Here is a 21,401-nt window from a genome sequence, read left to right on the forward strand (position 1 = left end):
GACCTCCAGGGTACAAGTGATCCTCACATCTCAGCCTCCCAAGTAGCTAGGACTACAGGTTCATGCCACCACACCCAGCTTTTTTTTTTTCCCCCTATAGAGAACAGGGGTCTTACTATGTTGCCTAGGATGCTCTCCAACTCCTGGCCTCAAGTGATCCTCCTACCTCAGCCCCGTAAAGTGCTGAAAGTATAGGCATGAGCTGCTGCATCTGGCTAAATATTTCAATTTAACTATATATATATATATATATATTTTAAATTATGTTCCTAGGTTATACTAGATGAGAAGGGGTAACTATTTGTCAGTTGATAAGAATGCCCTTTTAATGGGACTCAGAGATTAATTTTTTTAAATAGGTCACATTTCTGGCTTGTATGACATTATGGTCACGTAAAATTCTGGATGTCTATACCCACATAATATGCTGGTAAACTTGGTCTCTCCTATTCTGTATTTTATAATTTATGTTTTGTATTTAGATGCAAGACTTTCCATATTTTCTTATTAAGTTGACGTCTTCATAATAAACATTAAGAAAGCTGCTTTTTACATCTTTGTCCAAATCTTTGGTAATAATGTTGAGCAGGACATGGCCAAGGACAGGGCCTTCTGCCAAACTTCTAGAGCCCTTTCATGAAGATGACTTGAACATTAATAAACTTCAGCAATCTAAGACTGTTTTTTATAATCCAGTCGAAATTCTTCCCATTTTGTTCACAAAACATCATAACATTATCTGTCAAAAGTCTTGCTAAAATCTGGATACAGTATGCTATCAGCATTCTCATACTAAATCTTATGACCAATGGTAACTATACCAATTAGAAAATGAGGTTGGCTTTTGTACCAGTCAGGGTCTAATTAGGCAAACGGAGGCAACCTAAAGTATAACTAGCAGCGGGAATTGAAGGCAGGGAATAGGTTAGTTACACAGGCCATGGAGAATGGAGGCACCCAAACAAAAGGCAGTGAGATAACCCAGGGGTTAGCAACAACAGGATGCCACAGTAGAAACAAACGGGGGAAAGAGTGACACTGAAGCTCAGGGGACAGGTCCCCAGTGGAACATGGAAGCCTGGGGCACCTATCTGGAGAGGGCTGGAACATGGAAGGGAAGTTGCCTTTGCCTTACCCTATGCTGACCCTGGCCTCTCCTTTCCTCCCATCTCCCAGTTTCCTGCCAGTGTCTCCCATTAGCAGAACCTGCATGGAAGCAGGGGCACAGGAACTAAGAAAAGGCAGTCAGCAGCCACGTGGGGCAGAAGGCAGTGGGCAGGGCAAAGAGATTGTGGGATGACACACTTGACAATGACCCTTTTCAGAGAGAGACTGATAATTCTCTGTTTTCATCTTCTTTTCTGTGGATTCAAACATGATTAGAATGATCCTGACACCTTACACTAAAATTAAGTCCAGATGGATGAAAGACTTAAACATAAGACCTAACACCATAAAAACCCTAGAAGAAAATCTAGGCAAAACCATTCAGGACATAGGCATAGGCAAGGACTTCATGACTACAACACCAAAAGCACTGGCAACAAAAGCCAAAATAGACAAAAGGGATCTAATTAAACTCCAGAGCTTCTGCACAGCAAAGGAAACAATTAGAGTGAACCAGCAACCAACATCGGGGAAAAAATGTTTGCAATCTACGCATCTGACAAAGGGCTAATATCCAGAATCTACAAAGAACTAAAACAGATTTATGAGAAAAAAAAACAAACACATCCAAAAGTGGGAGAAGGATATGAACAGACACTTTTCCAAAGGAGACATATATGAGGCCAACAAACATATAAAAAAATGCTCATCATCACATTATTAGAAAAATGCAAATCAAAACCACATTAGATACCACCTCACACCAGTTAGAATGGCGATCATTAAAAAATCTGGAGACATGCTGGATAGGATGTGAAGAAATAGAAACACTTTTACACTGTTGGTGGGAGTGCAAACTAGTTAAACTATTGTGGAAGACGGGGTGGTGATTCCTCAAGGATCTAGAAAGAGAAATTCCATTTGACCCAGCAATCTCATTACTGGGTATATACCCAAAGGATTAGAAATCATTCTATTATAAGGACACATGCACACACATGTTCATAGCGGCACTGTATACAATAGCAAAGACCTGGAACCAACCCAAACGCCCATCGACGATAGACTGGACAAGGAAAATGTGGCACATATACACCATGGAATACTATGCAGCCAAAAGAAATGACGAGTTCGTGTCCTTTGTAGGGACATGGATGAATCTGGAAACCATCATTCTCAGCAAACTGACACGAGAACAGAAAATCAAACACCGCGTGTTCTCACTCATAGGCAGGTGTTGAACAATGAGAACACATGGACACAGGGAGGGAGCATCACACACTGGGGTCTGTTGTGGGGGGCAAGGGAGGGACAGCAGGGGCGGGTGGGAAGGTTGAGGAGGGATAACATGGGGAGAAATGCCAGATGTAGGTGATGGGGGGATGGAGGCAGCAAACCACATTGCCATGTGTGTACCTATGCAACAATCCTGCACGATCTGCACATGTGCCCTAGAACCTGAAGTACAATTAAAAAATAATTTTCAAAGGTTTCTAGGAATTAATAGTCTGTATTTTAGAAGTCGGGCTTATTCTTTTTAAAAATTAAAGTGAACTTTTCCCCTTTTTGTTCCTATTGAGCTCTCATATTTCACAAAAGTTATCAAAGATTATCAAAAGTGAGGTTGAAACTCCCTTTGCAAGTTCTTGTGTTATCCTACAATCCGTTTTTTCTGCGGCCAGAAACCTCAATTAATATACTAAGACCATGTGTATTGTATTCTAGCTTTTTCTAACTTTGATTTAATATACACTTATCTTTTTTTAAATCTATACTTTTTGGTTTGATAACAATTTTCCTTGCCCGCCCAAATGGTGACAAAAACAGTAACTATACAGTTTGCCTTCTCTTGTTTCTCTAATCCAGACAAACCCAACTTCTTTACGTAGCTCCAAACACTTATAAATGGTCTTAAGATTTATTTGTTTTTGCCAAGCCCTACCTGACACTGGATTTTAAAGTTTTTTTTTAATTAGTCGATACCATACTTTTGTATTTTTGTATTTCTCCCTGGTTGTCATAGAAGATTTATATTCTTTTACAAATAAATTCATTAGTTTATGCATAATCACAATTTGAAAAAATCTTCCTCATTCTTTGACTGAGATTGTACATGTGTATGTGTGTGAAGAGAGAGACAGACAGATATTCTCATTGACCACAGTCCTTATTTCATTTTAGTGCTTATTTGCATGTTCAGTCTCTGAATTCTTTTAAACTCACTTTTCCTTACGTCAAAAGTATACGTTTGATTCTTTAAAGCAATTTCCTTCTACAGCACTCTCCTTTTAAGCATCTTCTTCTAAGCACTTTAGTTTCTTGTCTATTACTATGAAAATCATTATAAATAAATTCCATAGTTTCTTGTCTATTACTATGAAAATTATTACAAATAAATTCCATAATTTTTATTTTTTAAATTTGTTCTACTGCATATTAGGCATTTCCACAAGACATAAACAAAACCTGGGAACAGCTTTCAATGTAGTAACATTTATAAGACGCAGCACTCTTGGATGTAAGCAAATCTCTGGCCTCTCTCATCCTCCCATCCCCAGGTCTCCAGTCAGTGCCTCCCACTGGAGGAACCCAGGTGGAAGCAGGCCATACAGGAGCTGAGGAAAAGTAGCCGGAAGCCATCGGCAGTCACTGTTCTGTGCAGTCAGAAAGGTCTGACAGTGATGTACTGAAAGGCAGTTTCAAAAGTCAGGGATGGGAAAGGCAAGGTTAGGTTACACCTGTAATCCCAATGCTTTGGGAGGCTGAAGCAAGAGGATTGCTTGAGGCCAGGAATTTGAAACCAGTGTGGGTGACACAGTAAGACCCTGTTTCAAGAAAAAAGAAAAAACACCAACCCCCACTCCCAACACACACGCAAGACCCACAAAAAGCAGGGATGCTAGAGCCAGCGTCAGACTTTCCAGGGTTATAGTAACAGGCTCTGCTACTGAGGAGCTATTTTCTCCAAAGCTCTCTGTGCCTCAGTTTCTCAATCTATAAAATGTGTATGCTAAAATTATCGCCTTGGGAAAACTGAGGTTTGATGAGTTGCACATGTCACAGTACTTAAAATAGTGCCTAGTACAGAGCAAAAATGATGTAATAACCATATCTCTGGGGCATTATGCCATATGGAATAAATACTAGCTTATTAGTAATATTCAGATTAGTATCATTAATAGCATCACATGTCTTTGGTATACTGCTTTGCTCTATGTGTTCATTCTAGGGTTGAACGATTCTATCGTTGGGGGAAAAATAAACAACAAAATTAGGTTCAGGAAGACCTCAAATCAGTCATCTTTCAAGAAGCAACTCTAAGAAACATGTAAGAAAGCTCAGTTCTACTTTAGGGTACAAGTAGATACACTTACATCTACTTTTGGATGCACTCATCAACCCTTTAGTGGGACTTACAAATGTGATACAAACGACATTATGCACATATGCATGGATGCGCACAGACAAGCACACAGAAGGCATCAAAGAACGCAAATCAATGTGAACTCAAGTGAATAAGGCTGCATTGCAGGGAACAGAATTAATGGCTGGTATTAATTTAGTCAAGCTGCCTTTAATAGAGGGTGAGTTATTAATCAGGCTTTGAAACAGTACATGCCTCAGTAAATGACAATTTATTCTTCTAATATTATTTTAAATTGGACAATAACCTTTTTAAAAAGTAAGAATGAAAAATCATCTGGACATCTTCCAGGGATGGAATTCCCGTGACTGCATTCAAAGAAGTTAAAATGTTAATGTTTTAAATCAAATGATGGGCATAAATATTTGATACCTATCATCTATTCCCTCAGGTACAACTTTATTTTTTAAAACTATAACTCAGTGGGCACAAAATGTACTCTGCTCACTTTTGTATTCTCCTCCAAGAATATCCCAGTACCTTTCAAAAAGAAGGCATTCAACAGATAACTGTGTTTAATTGGATGGTTCATTAGTTTTGAGGTAATCAATGAGTCTAAAATGCATTTGAATTCACACAAGTAGAGTTACTTTACAAGTCTATAAAAAACAATGCTGGCTGGATGCAGTGGCTCATGCCTGTAATCCCAGCATTTGGGAGGCTGAGGTGGGTGAATCACCTGTGGTCAGGAGCTTGAGACTCCAGCCTGACCAAAATGGTGAAACACTGTCTATACTGAAAATACAAAATTAGCTGCTTGTGGTGGTGCGCGCTTGTTAATTCCAGCTACTTGGGAGGCTGCGGCAGGAGAATCGCATGAACCTGGGAGGCAGAGGTTGCAGTGAGCTGAGATCACGCCACTGTACTCCAGCCCGGGCAACAGGGCAAGACCCCATCTCAAAACAACACCATCACCAACAACAAAACAATGCTAACCATGACCATGCTACTGCCTGGTCCAGCCCAGCAATCATACTGTCCTTAGTGATACCTCCCAAGAACACCAGCGAAATTAATCTCCAATATTTTAATTTTACCTCTGTCAATAAAAACCACACTGAGGTTTCTCACTGTTTTGTGTAGTCAGAAAGGTCTGACAATGATATGCTGAAAGAAATGGAACTCACTTCCTAAAGAAAAACAAAAATCAAGATGTTAATACCTAGGATTCCTAAGGATGCGCATGTTAGACCGTGTATAAAAATTATCCTCTTCAAAATGATTACAAAGAAAAAAATCCAAGAGAAATACTGAAGGGGTGAGATAAAATGTGTAGTAAAGGGATTTTACGTTCCTGGGTTCAGGGGGGCTGTCACACTTTTAGATGAGGTGAAATCAAACTTTAGGCTAGGGGTTTGTTACTGTGAATTCACTTTAGAGACAAAATAAGTCTTGTCTGCATCAAGCTTTTATCTTTCTGAATCAGATATTTTAAAATGTATTCTTTTTTCCTGATAGTGATTCATTTGTTAATGTGTTCTGCAGTGATTCATTTGTTAATGTGTTCTGCTTTAAAAGATTTAATAAAATGATCAGTGAAAAAACAACAAATTATGTGTACTAATAAAAAGTACTACCACAGAAGTAGAAATCATTTAACTGCTGGAGGCTGTGTATCCCCTATGTGAAAACCTTGGTATCAGAAGTGTCTCAGATTTTGGACTTTTTAGAATTTTGAAATACTTGGGCACATAAGTAATGAGATATCTTAGGGATAGGACCCAAGTATGAACAGGAAATTCATTAATGTTTCATATATACTGTATATTAATAGTCTGAAGGTAATTTTATACACTGTTTGAAATAACTATGTATATGAAACAAAGTTTGTGTACATTTAACTGTCAAAAAGGAACGGTGTCAGGTGTGAAATTTTCTGTTTGTGAGGTCATGTCAGAACTCAAAGGTTTTGATTCTATACCATTTTGGATTTTTCATTTTCAAATTAGAGACGCTCAATTCTTTCCTAAGAAATGGTAAGCAGTTTCAAAATGTACCATATTACCTCACTCTTAATTATACTTTGTCTTTCATTGTCTATTATAAAGGAGCTGGCTAGATTAAAAACAAGGCAGTGTGAAAACAGACCTACTGACACCAATCAAGAAGTTTCTATTTCCAAATCTCTTGCTTTTTAGTGCAAAATAAACGTTTTGCAGCCAAAGTACATTTACAATCATTTTGTACTGGCTTATGATCTGCCAAAACAGTGTAGACATAACCTCAGGGTGGCATTTTAGCAGTGTTTTTCAAGATGTGCATTTCTCCCATAATTAAACAAAACCTGAACATTTGTGCCACAGAACTATACACTGGTTGCGATTTACGTATTTGTCTTTACTCACAGTTTCCTCGGAAATGGTATAGTTTCTGAAGACTTTGGATGGGGTGGAAGTGGCCTTTGCTCCATAAGCTGATCTAACTAAAGTCTCCCCCAAAGAGGTCAAGGGTAGTCATTAAGTACCTTTTTATACTTTGTTTCTCCAAAAATAATAGTGCAATTGGGGATGAGGTGAAAAGTTTGAGTAGGAGTTTTCTAAAAACAACTCACAACTTTGTATAAAATGATAAGGAAAGAAACCCACCACAAAAGGTCCCCTTAAATGCATTTTAAGTATTGTAATTCATTTATATGATGACAGTGTTGGAGGAGCTAAGGTGGGGTGTTCCGGGCTTTAAGGGGGTTACAATAGGATGGAAGGGATAATGCACATCAACAGTATGAAGACACAACAGAAATCTTAAGTGGAGTCATACATTGATCAAATACCACCAATAAGTGGGAGCACTGGGGGGGATCTATGGTGACTGTCTTTGTCATCTGTGCTCTGAGGAATGCAGGTCTCTGCTTCCTAAACTCAACTATTTTCTTGGCTAGTAATCTCCTACCTTTTCCTCTCGTCTATTGTTGAATTTCTCTTCCCCACTTAGCATCTTTCAGCTCTTCTCTTTTACTAGCAGGGCTTACTCTTTATAAACACCCAGCCTTCCTGAAGCAGGGCTCCAAGGTCAAGGTCAAACACTTAGGTTTAGTGTGGCATTATCTCTGACCCTTCTTTTTCTTTGTCTCTCTCATTGACTCACTTGTACAATCCACTTGAATACCACTGGCATCTCTTTCTGCCTCCCGTTCCCACTGTCAGCTCTCTCAATTCCGGTTCTTATCTTCTCTCACCTGATGTCCACAGAGGCTTTCCACTCCATTCCGTACATGGCTGCCAAGATCTCTCTAAGTGCTGCTTTTATCACTATGTAACCCTGTCCTAAATCTTCAATGGCTCCTCATTATTTCCCCAGTACATATTCTTTGCTCTGCACTAAACATCCTCCCAATTCTGACTCACAGTACTTCATCTTCCACAAACACAGCCCTGTCTTCCTGCCAATCGGATATACTTGTTACCACCTACCTCTCTCCTGGGCTTGCCTTTATCCCTTTACTTTATCTCCCCTAATTGTCCACTTAATTAGGTGTAAATCACAATCCCTGCTATATACGGTGGCCAGGTATAAAGGAGGCAAGTGAGCAAATTTATGTGGATGACGGCGATGACTGCTGGCTTCCGAGTCAGGGCTCAGCAGGGAAAGGAGAGGACAGCCATTTGGAGAAGAAGCATCTAAGAGGGCAGCCACTGATCAGCTCTGACCCATTGTGGTCATGGTGGAAGGCTGGCTCGATGTGTCCAGGGCCTCTAAGTTTTCCTAAGTCAGAAATGTGTATTTACTTGAAATTTTACCCTCCAAATCTTCGCTAATAATTGAACTGCAAAATATGACATAGGTCAATAAAATATAGGGCAAACAAAGGATCTCTCCAGGTTGGATGTCACCCAAAGACTGCTACTTTCAACTTCTAGTGGTTTCTTAGCTCCTTCGTCAAGAACCAGCTTTGTTGTTCTCTCCCTTGTGCTTGGTTTCCAGAACATTCCTGGCAACATTTTCTCCCTTCCTTAGTTTTACACATTCATTTTTGTGTGTTACTCATCACTCAAGTGGAGTTTCATCATTTCATTGTATGATTCCTTATAAAATCACTTGCACTATTTCTTATTCCTTAACGTGTTATATCTTATCTCTCTGCAACTAGAGAATAAGCTCCTTGAGGACAGGAGTTGTGTACCATAATTTCCTATAATCACCATAGTATCTTCCAAAGTACATTCACAAACAAGCACTTATTCAAGGGTGTAAGAGGCATCTTGGCAGTTTCAAAAGCACAGACATTTTTAAAAAAGAAAATATGAGCTCCATTTCTTTGACAGCTGTCTTGGACAATCTGCCATCTTATTCAGCCATACATATATGTGTAGGAGTAAGCTGTCTTCCATAGAGACTTTTATAATATGCACACTCCTATAACAAGCAACTTGCACAGTCTTTTATATTCATCTAAAACAAGGCAAGAGAACAGCCTAGTGTTTAAGAGGACAGACTGTGGAAACACACTGCCTGGGTTCCTATCTAAGCTCTAACACTTACTGCCCATGTGACCTTAAACAAATTATATAACTTCTGTATATTTTGGTTTCCTAATGTGTAAAAGAGGAATGATAGTACCTACCTCAGAGGACAGTTTTGAGAATTAAATTAGCGCACATAAACTACTTAGTGCCTAACACACAGAAGATACTCAATAAATGTCAGTCATTATCATTTTAGGCTAGATAATAAAAGATCTATTAAAATGTATAATATATTTTAAAGAACATTCAAAATTGTTTTGGAAAAGTGAGAAGCAGAACAGCAATATTTTTAGGCTTATGCTTCAGTGTCTAGTTATACTCCAAAACACTAAAACAGTACTTAGAGGTAACGTGTTCCTGAAGGTTTACAGGTTTTACTTCGCAATTGCACCAAAAATACACGTATATACACCTACAGGTAACTTCAGCAGCTTCACTGTTATTGGCAGAGAATACATCCTCAATAATTATTGTGAGAATAAATGAACAAGCTGCTCTACTTGCTATATTAGACAGTATTGGTACAAGAGCTCTTCAAGGGTAGAATTTTCTTTGCTGAAATGTATGCAAGTTCAGGTATCTCCGACCGTTTTCAGTGTCCTCCAACTATAGCCACTAGAAGGCACAATGATCTCCAGGGGGGATGCCTTGCTGGTCTTTATATGATCTGACCTAATCAATTTCAAAATGAAAGGAAACACAACACTGTACAGTACCTGCACAACTTAAATGACCGATAAACTGAATAATCTGAACTTCATGGAGGTCCAAACATAAAGCATTCTATTTTTCTCAATTCCTTGACCTTAGACAAAACCCTTAAAAATACCTGGAACAAATCCCAGAATTTTCGGGTCACTTTCAGCCATTAAAAGTTACCCAGTTTAAAATGCCAATCATATACATGAATTAGGACCTTCCCCAGGAAATCTCCTGGCTCCAGGGTCCTGGAAAATGCGGACGGGGTCTTTACGATACCAAAGGTGGGAGAAGAGGCCAATCCAAGTATCTCTGCCTGCTTCCAATTTCCTTCAAGTTTTTTTTGTTTCCCTGTTTAGGCAGGTAGTTACAGTGAAGAGTAGTAAATATACGCCCAAAGTATTTCTTGCCTCTCACCAAGGAGAAGACATTTCTTGCAAGCAATGACCCTCATGTTTGGAAAAACTGCTCATTCACTCCTCTTACTCCAGTCCACAGGAAAGGAGTTTGGGTTAAGGTGAGTAGGGAGTTTTGAGCTGGTTCCTCGCCCTTCTTTCACAGGCCTAAAGCCTCTCATTTAGAGAACAGAAGACAGAATCGGGGAGGTACAACCAACTGCCCATGGTTATGTTTTTCTTTATTTTCTTTGTGCCTGCTAACTCTACATAAGACTAAACGGCATTCTCAGGTAATGTCATGGGCAGAGGCGAAATTCAAAATATTTAACAGGCAGGAGTACCACCTAATCAGACGGGATGTGTCCTCCAAGTGCTGAAGGGGTACTCAGGCAGTTGGGTTACAGGTGTCTTCTTGACAGCATAAAGTGTCTTCGTGTTTTAGTATAAAGACAGTAAACCAGGTGAGAGTCCCTCCTGCCTGCAGGAGCACCTCAGAGGGTCCTAAGCAAAGGCATCTCTACCATGTTCTCCCCTGAGGTGAGAGATGTCCCAGGCCTACCTTATGCAATCCCTCTCTGTTACTGTCCAATAGCCTCTTGCTTGATCACATGGATCTATTTTCTACTTATCCACTTGACCCTTGGGAAACTCACACATCTGTATAATGCCCAGCTAAGGCACGTAGCAGGCCATTCTGAGTCTCTCCGTGCTGCTAACTTCCTTCAGTTTTCTTTTTGCCTGGTCAGACAGGTGAAGGATCCAGCAATAAATTGATGTCTAAAATATTTCTGCTTCTATCTCTTGCGTGTACCTTCCTCAATCTTTAACAATGGTTCTCTTGGAGCTGCCTTCACGTCCCTTGACATGGGACACAGATAAAGAATGAGAAGCAGTTCTTTCCTTTCCTCTCTGGGACACAGAGAAAAGGAAAAATATTCCAGATGTGTGGATAGCCTATAATAACCCTCTACCAAAGGATGACATGAAGGTTGGAGTGGGGTAAGAGGAGGAACCGCTAGAGTGGTAGACAGGATAATAGTTGGATTAGGCTCTCTCTTTAGAAATCCCGAGACGGGTGCGACCCAAACTGGAAGTAGTTTCTTGGTGGCTTTCCTTTTAGAATGTGTGAATTTAAGGTTGTGTCTTCAAATTGCAGACACCATCACCAATTCTAGGCAATAGGAAAAATCATCAATATCCTCTTATATTTATCTTAAAATACAGCAGAAATAATTAAATGTTATATTTTGTGAATGAAAAATGAATATCAAATATACATGGAAAAAAATTAAGGAAGCATAAATCTACTGGTGATTATTTGAAGATGCTAGTTAATCTGCTGTGCATATATTTATGTTTAATTAGAAACTGGAAGGCTTTAGAAAGTTATTCTAAAATATACCGTATTAGTATTAAGACATTACACTGATACAGCACAAATAACAATACAAGAAAATTTTCTTGTTAAATTATTTTTTTAGGGACTCTGTTTTATCAAAAGTATATATATTTTTACTCAAATGTCATAAGAAACTCAGTATAAGCTGATTTGCTGTAATTGGAATAGGCTTATTTCAGTCATTTTACCCCGTTAAATTATGATACCAACATTCAAACATCTGTTAAACCATAGCATCTGTTTCATATTTGGGATACATCCCTACAAATTAGAAGAGTGTTCTTTTTAATGAGCTCTGATTTAATAAGAAATCTTTTTTTTTTATGACTGCTATGCCAAAGAAAGAAAGAAGATAAATTCACTTCTTTACCACCCCCCATGCAGCAAAGTACCCCAAAGGTTCATGCATTTCTAACGACAAGAACAAAAGTGGTTTAAAGATAACTATCACATATTGAAAGTTGGTTTTAAAGTTTAGTATTGTTTAATATTTAAGAAATCATATGTATTTTCATATATATGTATGCCCACATACATACACATGCAATTATATAACCAGCACAAGCAGAGGGCCATCCATCCGTATTATTCAAGAAAAATAATCACTTCGTTCAAATAAACTCTCTTGACAATCTATGCAGTCTTAGAGTTACTAGACAAAATGCATGACCTCCCAGTCTTGCTGAGTTTGTTTACAACTCTAACTCCAAAGACACTCTCTCTCGTCAGATCTTCACGGTTTTAGTCATATCTGAAGCAGTACTTTGCACTGACTCATGCAGTTCTTTTTAGAACTATTCCTTGCTGTCTTCATTAGTTTTCCTCAGAGTTTTCTAGTCCCTTGTAGCCCTCTATTTTGGACTGAATTTGTCTTACACAAGAAGCATGTTATTGTATTGTCAGACAAAAATGGGTAAGTTGTTCCATTGTTTATTAATTTTACTTTTTAAGGCCTTTGTATTTTTAAATTTCTAATTTAGACCTGGAAAGCTTTAAAAGTCTAATTTACAGACATCAAATATTTTAAATTCATAAGTTTTTATAATACAAATTACCATAAAATTAAGACATTTCACTGGGCACAGTGGCTCACACTCGTAATCCCAGCACTTTGGGAGGCTGAGGCAGGCAAATCACGAGGTCAGGAGTTCCAGACCAGCCTGGCCAACATGGTGAAGCCCCGTCTCTACTAAAAATACAAAAATTAGCTGGGCATGGTGGCGGGCGCCCGTAATCCCAGCTACTTGGGAGGCTGAGGCAGGAGAATTGCTTGAACCCGGGAGGCAAAGGCTGCAGTGAGCCGAGATTGCAACACTGCACTCTAGGCTGGGTGACAGAGCTAGACTCCATCTCAAAAAAAAAACAAAAAACAAAAAACAAAAACCCAGAAATTTTAGAACATGTTTGGTCATCCCACTAAGTTAAATAAAACTACAAAAAAAATTATAAAAGAATCTTATCGCCTTCGAGAATTCAAAGAAACCTCATTGAAAGGAAACCGGAAAAATGAGAGGAAAAAAAAGGTTAGGAAGACATTTTCGGTCATCCACTTTCTACCTCCCAATTTATCTTACCAACAGAGTAAATTGTAACTAGAATGTCCTGCTGCTGAAAACATTTCTTCTTCATGTTCCCTTGAGGTAGGGTAGTCACAGCTTGGCAGAGAAAGCCATTGCCTTGCCCACCCTAGCAACATGTGCTTCCAGTGTCTTTCTCCCCAATCCATCCCCCACCAATAAGGGCTCTGTTCCTCACCGGCTTTATAAAAGCACGTTTTCTACTCTGCTTATGGAACAGTAGCATTTTACACACATGTCACATCAACTGTACAACTGGTTCATCTTATAAAATCAGATTTTATAACATGTCATATGAATTCTTCACCAGGAAAACAAAAATTAAAACATCAACCATCTGATTTAGAAGTAGTGCATTCTGGAGATTTATAGATGGTTTATGGGAATGAGAAAAGGGAAAATAACCACAGCGATTCTTCTGTCTTCAGGTTGGACTTATTTGGCCAATCTAAGTGACCTTATTTTAAAATACTACCTGTGAAAAAATCTTTTTCAACATTTCTGGATAACCTTTTCCAATGCTTAATGACTCTTAGTAGCAAAATTCAGTTTTCCCAAATTAAAGGTTAACCCTCTCCTTGTTGAAAATTAGATGTAACACATTTTATGGTCACAGGAGAGATGGTGCAGTTTAGGAAACACTGTTAATATTTTGTGATTTCCACCTCTGCAGATCTTATCTCAATATATTCTTAGGAACTTGCCTCTGCCAGTTGAAAGAGTGCAGACTTTCCACAGCGTTTTACAGGCTCAGCACCACCCAACTGTGAAGTGTTTGAAGAAATCTATATTAAAGACAATTCACACAGAGAATATTAGTTGTGATATCAGAATCTTTGCTTCTCATTCATACACATTCAGGAATTTTTCTTAGTTTACAAGAGTATCACTGCTCCCATGTACCAAATAACAAAACATGTCACACTTGGGATGATCATTTTGAGAACCATTTTTAGTAAAATACCTCAAAAATATTAACAAAAACAGGTATGGCTATTCAGTAATAAGAATATTAAATTGCATATTCTAGGCTTTAGATTTAACTCAACCTTAAAGTGAGACGTGCATTTCAATTTCTATAACAACTGGTCAAATATAAAAGAGATTTAAGAGTTATTTTGCATTTACCAAACAATTATTTAATTTTTTTGAGGAATATATTTGGGATCTCTGTGGAAAGACAGCATCAAGTGAGTCAACACATTTTTTTTTTTAGAATCCAATATATATGTGCAAGGCCATATGACAGCAGCTTAGAAGGCTAAGAGGTTTATATAAAACACTGACCCAGGCTTTGAGAGTATGCTTTAATGTACATGCAAAGACTGCTCATCAAGACTGCAAGTCTGAGCTATACAGGTGACGACCTATGCTGTGTTGCAGTACATAACATAGGTACAACGTTCACATTGACCGAGTACTCATCTGCAAATCTGGCTAAACAGTGGCTGGCATTGAAAAAAATAAACAGTACTGCCTTTTCTCTCTCTCTCTCTTTTTTTTTTTAATAAAAACTTCATTTTCAATTTCTAGTCTCTATAAGAGCTGAGAAGGACATACGTCCTTAAAGATGTTTGCAAAGCAGCTTCACCTGGAGAAGTTCTGTCATTGTTAGACAGTTTGGTCTAAGCTTTTCACATTCTTTATGATTCTGAATTCTTTCTGAGTTTAAAACAGAGCTATTTCCCAATTCAATCTAGGAGGTAATCCTGCTTGTGACTACATCCTTAAAGGCAACCACAGATCCCACAGGTTGTTAGTTCCAGGAGAGACTGGGTGCTTCGTGCTAGAGGAACTTTTCCCTAGAATAGCTGCTGAGCAAGAAGCCTTGGCTGAGGCATGTATTTAATAATGGCCTACACCTCAACATTAAAAAGGACCTAGCTTAAGGAAGTTACAAGGACTCTTTCCTCCTAGGTGCTATCAGTCTTAACAGAGTGCTTTCCTATTTATCTCCATCATTTACTTTTTTTTTTTAGAAGATAAATTTATGAGGCTCAATCTTACTGCAGTTTGGAATATTTTCCTCTTGCCAAATTTTTACTGATAAATGCTACTGCTACCTTTTCTAGACAGGTTGAATTCACTTACTCACCTTATCAGGGGACTAAGGGAAAACAAACACATTAATATCACTGACTCAGGGCTTCAGGGAATGAAGCACTGAACAGAAATGCCAGTGCCTTGAATCAACGTTGTGTAATAGAAAGAACATGGCCTTTGTGCCAGACAGGCATGCTTTCATTACTTGCCGCTGTGTAGACTTAAGCAAATAAGGTTTTGAGTCTCATTTACCTCACCTTTAAAATACAAATAGTAATATCTGCCTGGAATTGTGCTGTGAAGATTAGGTTTGATGCTAGCGTAGGGCAGTGCCAACGAGATATTATGCTCTCAATAAACGGCCCAATTATTACTAATGATTTATCTTTAACGCCTTTTTAGTACAATTTCATACAATTCCAAAAATTAGTTACACACTGAAATTGAACAGAATTTAAAATGGCAATGTTTGTGGATATTTATTAAATTTAGTGATTTGGAGGGCATTAAATTTTTCACATATTCCCATGACATGCTCAAGAATTACTGAAGGCCCAGAAGCAGGGTGGCACTTCATACCCCATGCCGTTTTTCTGTTTTTTCCACGGGCTCCCTCTGCTGCTGCATTTGTCACTGCAGGCTTTCCTTCTGTGTGTGTCACTCCCACATATCCTGTGCCTGATGCAGCACATAGCACACGGAGAGGCTCATGAATGACTGACTGCATGGATGCATTACCTGCCCTTAGAGTTAAAGTACAACTGTCAGAGAGGAGGCTTGAGAATAGTCCCCTTATGTTTAGTAAGAACAGTTTTCCTCATTGCCTCTGGGAGGATTTTTACCTGTTTACAGGTACAAGGCAGCCGTTTAAATGCTCAAGGTTGCTGGAAGCCCGATTCCCAAAAAGGCATGCCTGGGGGGAGGTTCAACATATTTTCATAGTCCAACATTTCCAGAATCTCCTGACAATAACATTTTTATGGCATTACTTAGTGTGGGATATGATTTCTAAAAGTTAAATCAAAAACTTCTTAATTTGAGGGAAGGAAGGGTAGAAAACTGGAGATATGCTAATTTCTGTGGCGGGGGTCCTTAGGAAAACTCTTTCCTGCTTTCCATTACTGTAGGGTCCTTGCTTTCCTCTTATGTCTCAGGCCACTCCTCGTGGTTCTTCGCTGGCTTTTCTTTCTATAATGATCCCTTCAACGTTTTTCCTCAGTGTTTTGTCTTAGTGCCCTCTCTCAGTCATCTCATCTATGCTGATGCCTCCAATTTCAAGCATAGCTGGTGTAATAATGACTTATTGTATCACTGTTCATTCCTGCCCATGCTCTTCTACCTAGGAGACAAATACATCCTTTGGATAGGAACAATATAGGTAACATCTGTTTTCCAATGACTGGTCAGCTATGGAGGGAAGTGTGTGTTTGCTATGTTGGTCGGTAGAGGGCACTAGTGCGCCATAGTGCCTAGCATTTTCGTGGGTATGCTTTTAATTTTTCTCAAATTGGATGGGGCTTGCCAGTAAGTTAATTCCACTGTAGTCTCTCTTCTGACTATTATGTAATGTTTGGATAAACAGTATTCATCCATAAAGGCTAGCAACAGGGTGGGTGTAACAGTATATGAGGTACAGCTAAAGTGCTAAGAAAAATGATCACCCTAGTTGTTAAATTGCTAATTTTATGGCTGCCTGAGGTGAGAGAGCAAACAGGCGGTAAAGACCAGAATCAAATTAGGTAATGGTGGAAGTCTTCTGCAATTATAAAGGTATTACAAATATTGTAGCTTGGGAGAAAATGACTGATAATTGTTGAATGAATAAATGAGTCAATGAAAAAGTAATTTCTTCCTTACCTTACCTTCCTTATCTAAAAAGAAAAATTAGTGCTTCCAATAAAACACATAATACATCTACCTAATTAGTTACAGTGTAAGTATATGGTGTTTTTAATAGAAAGTAATATTGTGTAACACACTGAGTATTCCCTCATGAAAATAAACGCATTAAATTTGCATCTATTGCTTATATCCAATTGTGACAAAATTTTAATTTTGGTGAAATTATAGTTATATAGGCAAAGTAAATATCTTCTAAGGAAAGTTTTAATGTCCAAATCTCTCTAAATCATCCAGATTAGCTGTGTCTTCAAGGTAAATATAATTTTTCAATGCAAAGATACACTCTATCAGAGAATATGGGAATTGGTCATGGCTCTTAGACCTGTTAAATAATTAAAGACAACAGTTCCCTTCTGACATTATATTTGGTCTTTAGTCTTTGGTAAACCAGGTCTAGAAAGTGAGTGATGTGTCACTCTACCTGTGAACGACAGAGGATGGTGACAGGAAAGTCATTCTGACCAACTTAATGGATCGGAACCTGGAAACACAGAGTAGATGGCACTTTGGATGGGCCACGCTGAATCTGGATGAAACATGAGTGTTACCTTGGAATGGGAGACAGGCTGCAATTGGGGGTAGGGTGTGAGGAACAGTCCCTGCACTCTATGTTTCTTTCTAAATCCTCATTTTTCTCCTCTTAAATGTAAACATTTATGAGGCACCTGCAAACAAAATGTGCTTTATTCAGTTTCATGGTTCCATTTAGATTCACTTCCATGGGCTTTTCAATGATTGGATTTGGTTAAGAAGGAAACATATCTTTTTCATCTTGTAAGAGAGAGATCCAGGACTCAATGAAAATAAAGCCCCAAACATTTTTGACTTAAAGAAATTACTAGGGTTTACTGTGAAAAGTATGTTTCCCAAATAAGTATTTTACATGATAAATAACCAATTTCCAAGAGAAAATCTAGTTAACTTCTTCCCAGTGTTGTAAGAGGTTGTAAATAAAACAAATAGTTTCTGAGAATTTTGTATGCCTGATCTTAAAATGATATCACAAAGCTAAATACTTTTAAAGAGTAAATTGTTTCCCAGATTATATAAACACCCACTTCTCTTTTAAGTGTACATAATGGAACCAGGAATCCCTCTGAAAACAGACAGGGGTATAAAGTGCTCCACTGGGTAATTTTCTATTTTACACCAATCCCTTCCCCTCTTGCTTCCACTGTGAGGTCCCAGAGATATTAACATGTACCTTAACAATAATGATTTAATAATTTGGGTTTTTTTTTTAAAAAAAAAAAAAAAAACACTTAACTGTAGAGCAGTGGTCTCAAACTGTGGTTGCAAAATATGGAATGCAAATTCTCAGGTCCAGCACCAGACCTAATCAGTCGGAAACTTTGGTGGTGGGGCCCAGTAATCTGTGTGTAAACAGCATTCCAAGTGACTCTGATGTACTGTAAAATTTGAGAACCTTTCTATTGACTAATTAAAACAAGAATTTCAAGAGTCTTTGGGTTTTCTCAAAGGTGATGGTGTTTTATGAAATAATTCTAACAGCTTTAGGAATATGACAGTGAGTTTAAATTACGGCCTATTCTATTTATATTCCAATACATAAGGTCATAACATTTTAGTAGATCTTTTTATTAGTTCATCTAATTGGCTCTTATTTAGCCTTAAATAAAACCAGCCCAATATTGGTCTAACAATATGGTCAGATTACAAGATGTTAAAGATGGAAAGTTAGGACTCTGTCGGGTCAGAGGAGGAAAGTGAGGAGAGAGGTTATGTATCCTTTGAGAACCATGAACCCCTCTTGGATAAACACATATAACATTTACAGTTAAACAGCCAAGGATACAATAATTTAATTTGCTGAGGAACGAGGGCTATTATCAATGGTTGCAAAACATAGGAGGAAAAGTTATATACTTGTGGGGACTACATCTCATTCTAAGGCAAAACAGAAATTATATATTTTTACACTATCCATTATATTTTGGTCTACGCTTCATGGCTAAAAACCCCAAGAGTCCTCAGGAGATAAGTGTGTTGAGCAGAGGGGCAACCTCTAGAAATGCCACACTGCATGACTCTCTCCTCTCAAATAAGAAGTTCTTTTCTTCTCTAGAAAAAAACTCAGTATAATTAAGAGGCAAGTACCAAATCTCATGTGTTCAAGAATGAATGTACTGAGCAGCAAGGACAAATTAGTTTATGAAAGGCATGGGATCTCATCCTGCAGAAACGCAGGATGGTGGCTATTACACCACAAAACTCGTCCCTTAGAGCTGTCCGCAGGGCTTCAGGAGCTCTGAATGAATCTGATGATGGTGTTGATAAAATAATCATCATGGCCAGGTGTGATGGCTCATATCCGCAATCCCTGCACTTTGGGAGGCCGAAGCAGGTAGATCACCTGAGGTCAGGAGTTCGTGACCAGGCTGGCCAACATGATGAAACCCGTCTCTACTAAAAATACAAAAATTATCCAGGCATGGTGGTGGAAACCTGTAATCCCAGCTACTGGGGAGGCTGAGGCAGGACACTCACTTGAACCCGGAGGCAGAGTTTGCAGTGAGCCGAGATCGTGCCACTGCACTCCAGTCTGGGTGACGAGAGTAAAACTCTGTCTCAAAACAAAAACAAAACAAAACAAAACAAAAACATACGCTAAGCAGTGATAACTGTTAGAACCAGCATCAGCTGAGATACTCCATACAGGTATTTTAAATTAAGCTGAATACTCTTGGTAGTCAATGGATATGTAAACATCAGGAGTGTCAAAGATGAGCCAATACCATTCTAATATTCATGCTATGGAGTATAGAATTTAATCAACAGAATACGTGGCAAATCAATTCTGTCTCGAAAAAAATGCTTCTGAAAAGTTGATTAGAACTGGCTCAGATATCAACATTAAAAATAAATTTAGTCAATATGCCAAAATGTCTTTTTAACGCTGAAGGATTATTAGCATCAAACAAATGGGCATCAGCAACTGGAGGAAAGCAATAAAGTATTACTAACAAAACTGTTTCCCCTAGACAGTGAAAGTCACAGCTTGGTTATTGTAATGGGAAACTGTAACAAAATCTTAATTTATTCAGATTAATTAAGCAAATTATTCTTCATGAAATAATGTTAAATATTTTCGTTACCAGTCTTATACACCAGCCCTCAGCAGCTATGCAAATACTATGGCAGGGAAGCCTAATACAGAGAAGCAGGCCAACCGATGGTATAAAGTCATAGTAGGTGACACAAGTTGTCCCAAGAGGAAATGACATTTTTTTTTTTCATGTAAGAGTCCAAAGTAGTATTTTCTCATTTTCAGAGTAAGATGCTAGGTTTTCTTCTGCCAAAAGGATATCATTTTACATTTCATTTATGCAATATTCTTTATTCAAATGAATCAAAGTGATTCAATACATCAATATTAAACAGCACAGTCCAGCTTGTCATTTTCTCTCAACCCTACAAAAAACTGCTTAGTTTATGATATGCATTTTTCTGTTGGGATAAAAAGAGAAAAAAGAAAAGACCTAAAGCAGATGGCATCTTATTTTCATAAACTATATACATTTTATTATTTGCCATATAGTGCTCATTAGAAATGAGCATATGGTTGAGGGCAGGGCTTTTGTGGCAAAATTAAGAATATCAGATTTGTCTCTGTAGCAAACCAACCAAAAAAAATTACTCTCTGGTATGTGCTCTCTTTGGCTGACAAACCAAAGAAATCTGAGATCTTACAAAAGCTGACCTGATCTAAGCCTGGGATTAAACACTAATAAAAATACTGGCTGAAGATACATCACATTGAAAGCTAATTTAACCTGATTTAACAGGTCGTATTCACCACTGCATTCACTGTGAAAGAGTTACTCATGAATTATAGCATCTAATTTCACTATTGGAAAAATTTAATAAATCGAAACCCTCTGGCCTTCGTGTTGACAGCAGTTTTTCCAAGCTTTTAAAATAAATTAAAAACAAGGTAAAATGAAATAAACACATTACTGGTAAGTGCCTATTCTGAATGAACTCTTTAATGAATGCTTATAAAATGGGTGTAAAATCTGGAGCTGATTTGACTATGATTACACCAGAGGTAGCAAAAAAAGCAATACATATTCTGTTATGTGTATTATGTTAATAATGACAACAGGCATGCCTAAAGTTCACTATACATTACTAAAATTCCATTCCAGTATTCCTGAGCTCAACCAGTTTTCTTAGCCCAAAAAGCGTTTTTAAAAGACCATACCTCTGCAAACTGAAACAAGGCAGATGTCTGACATTGCTTTGTAGGAGCATCAGGGTGGGATGTACTTGAAGATATCTGAAAGGAAACAGGTAGTTTTTAATGCACAATGACATTTTTCCATATCAGATCGTAAGATTCCACCATATATTTTCAACTGTAGACAC

The 21,401-nt window shown here is 38.1% G+C and overlaps 1 protein-coding gene across 12 annotated transcripts in view; it reads right to left on the reverse strand.

Moving 5' to 3' along the window:
• BBX (BBX high mobility group box domain containing) overlaps positions 1-21,401 on the reverse strand; it is a 277,630-nt gene that overhangs the window by 42,574 nt on the left and 213,655 nt on the right. For all 12 annotated transcript variants that reach the window (XM_010350036.3, XM_010350033.3, XM_074404425.1 and 9 more), the window contains 2 exons: positions 21,238-21,312; positions 13,772-13,852 (listed from right to left, as the gene is read on the reverse strand). In XM_010350036.3, the coding sequence (XP_010348338.1) occupies positions 13,772-13,852; positions 21,238-21,312 (156 nt within the window). The remainder of the gene's footprint in view (positions 1-13,771; positions 13,853-21,237; positions 21,313-21,401) is intronic.

This window comes from Saimiri boliviensis, chromosome 8 (assembly GCF_048565385.1).
Source record: "Saimiri boliviensis isolate mSaiBol1 chromosome 8, mSaiBol1.pri, whole genome shotgun sequence".
Lineage (NCBI taxonomy): Eukaryota > Metazoa > Chordata > Mammalia > Primates > Cebidae > Saimiri > Saimiri boliviensis.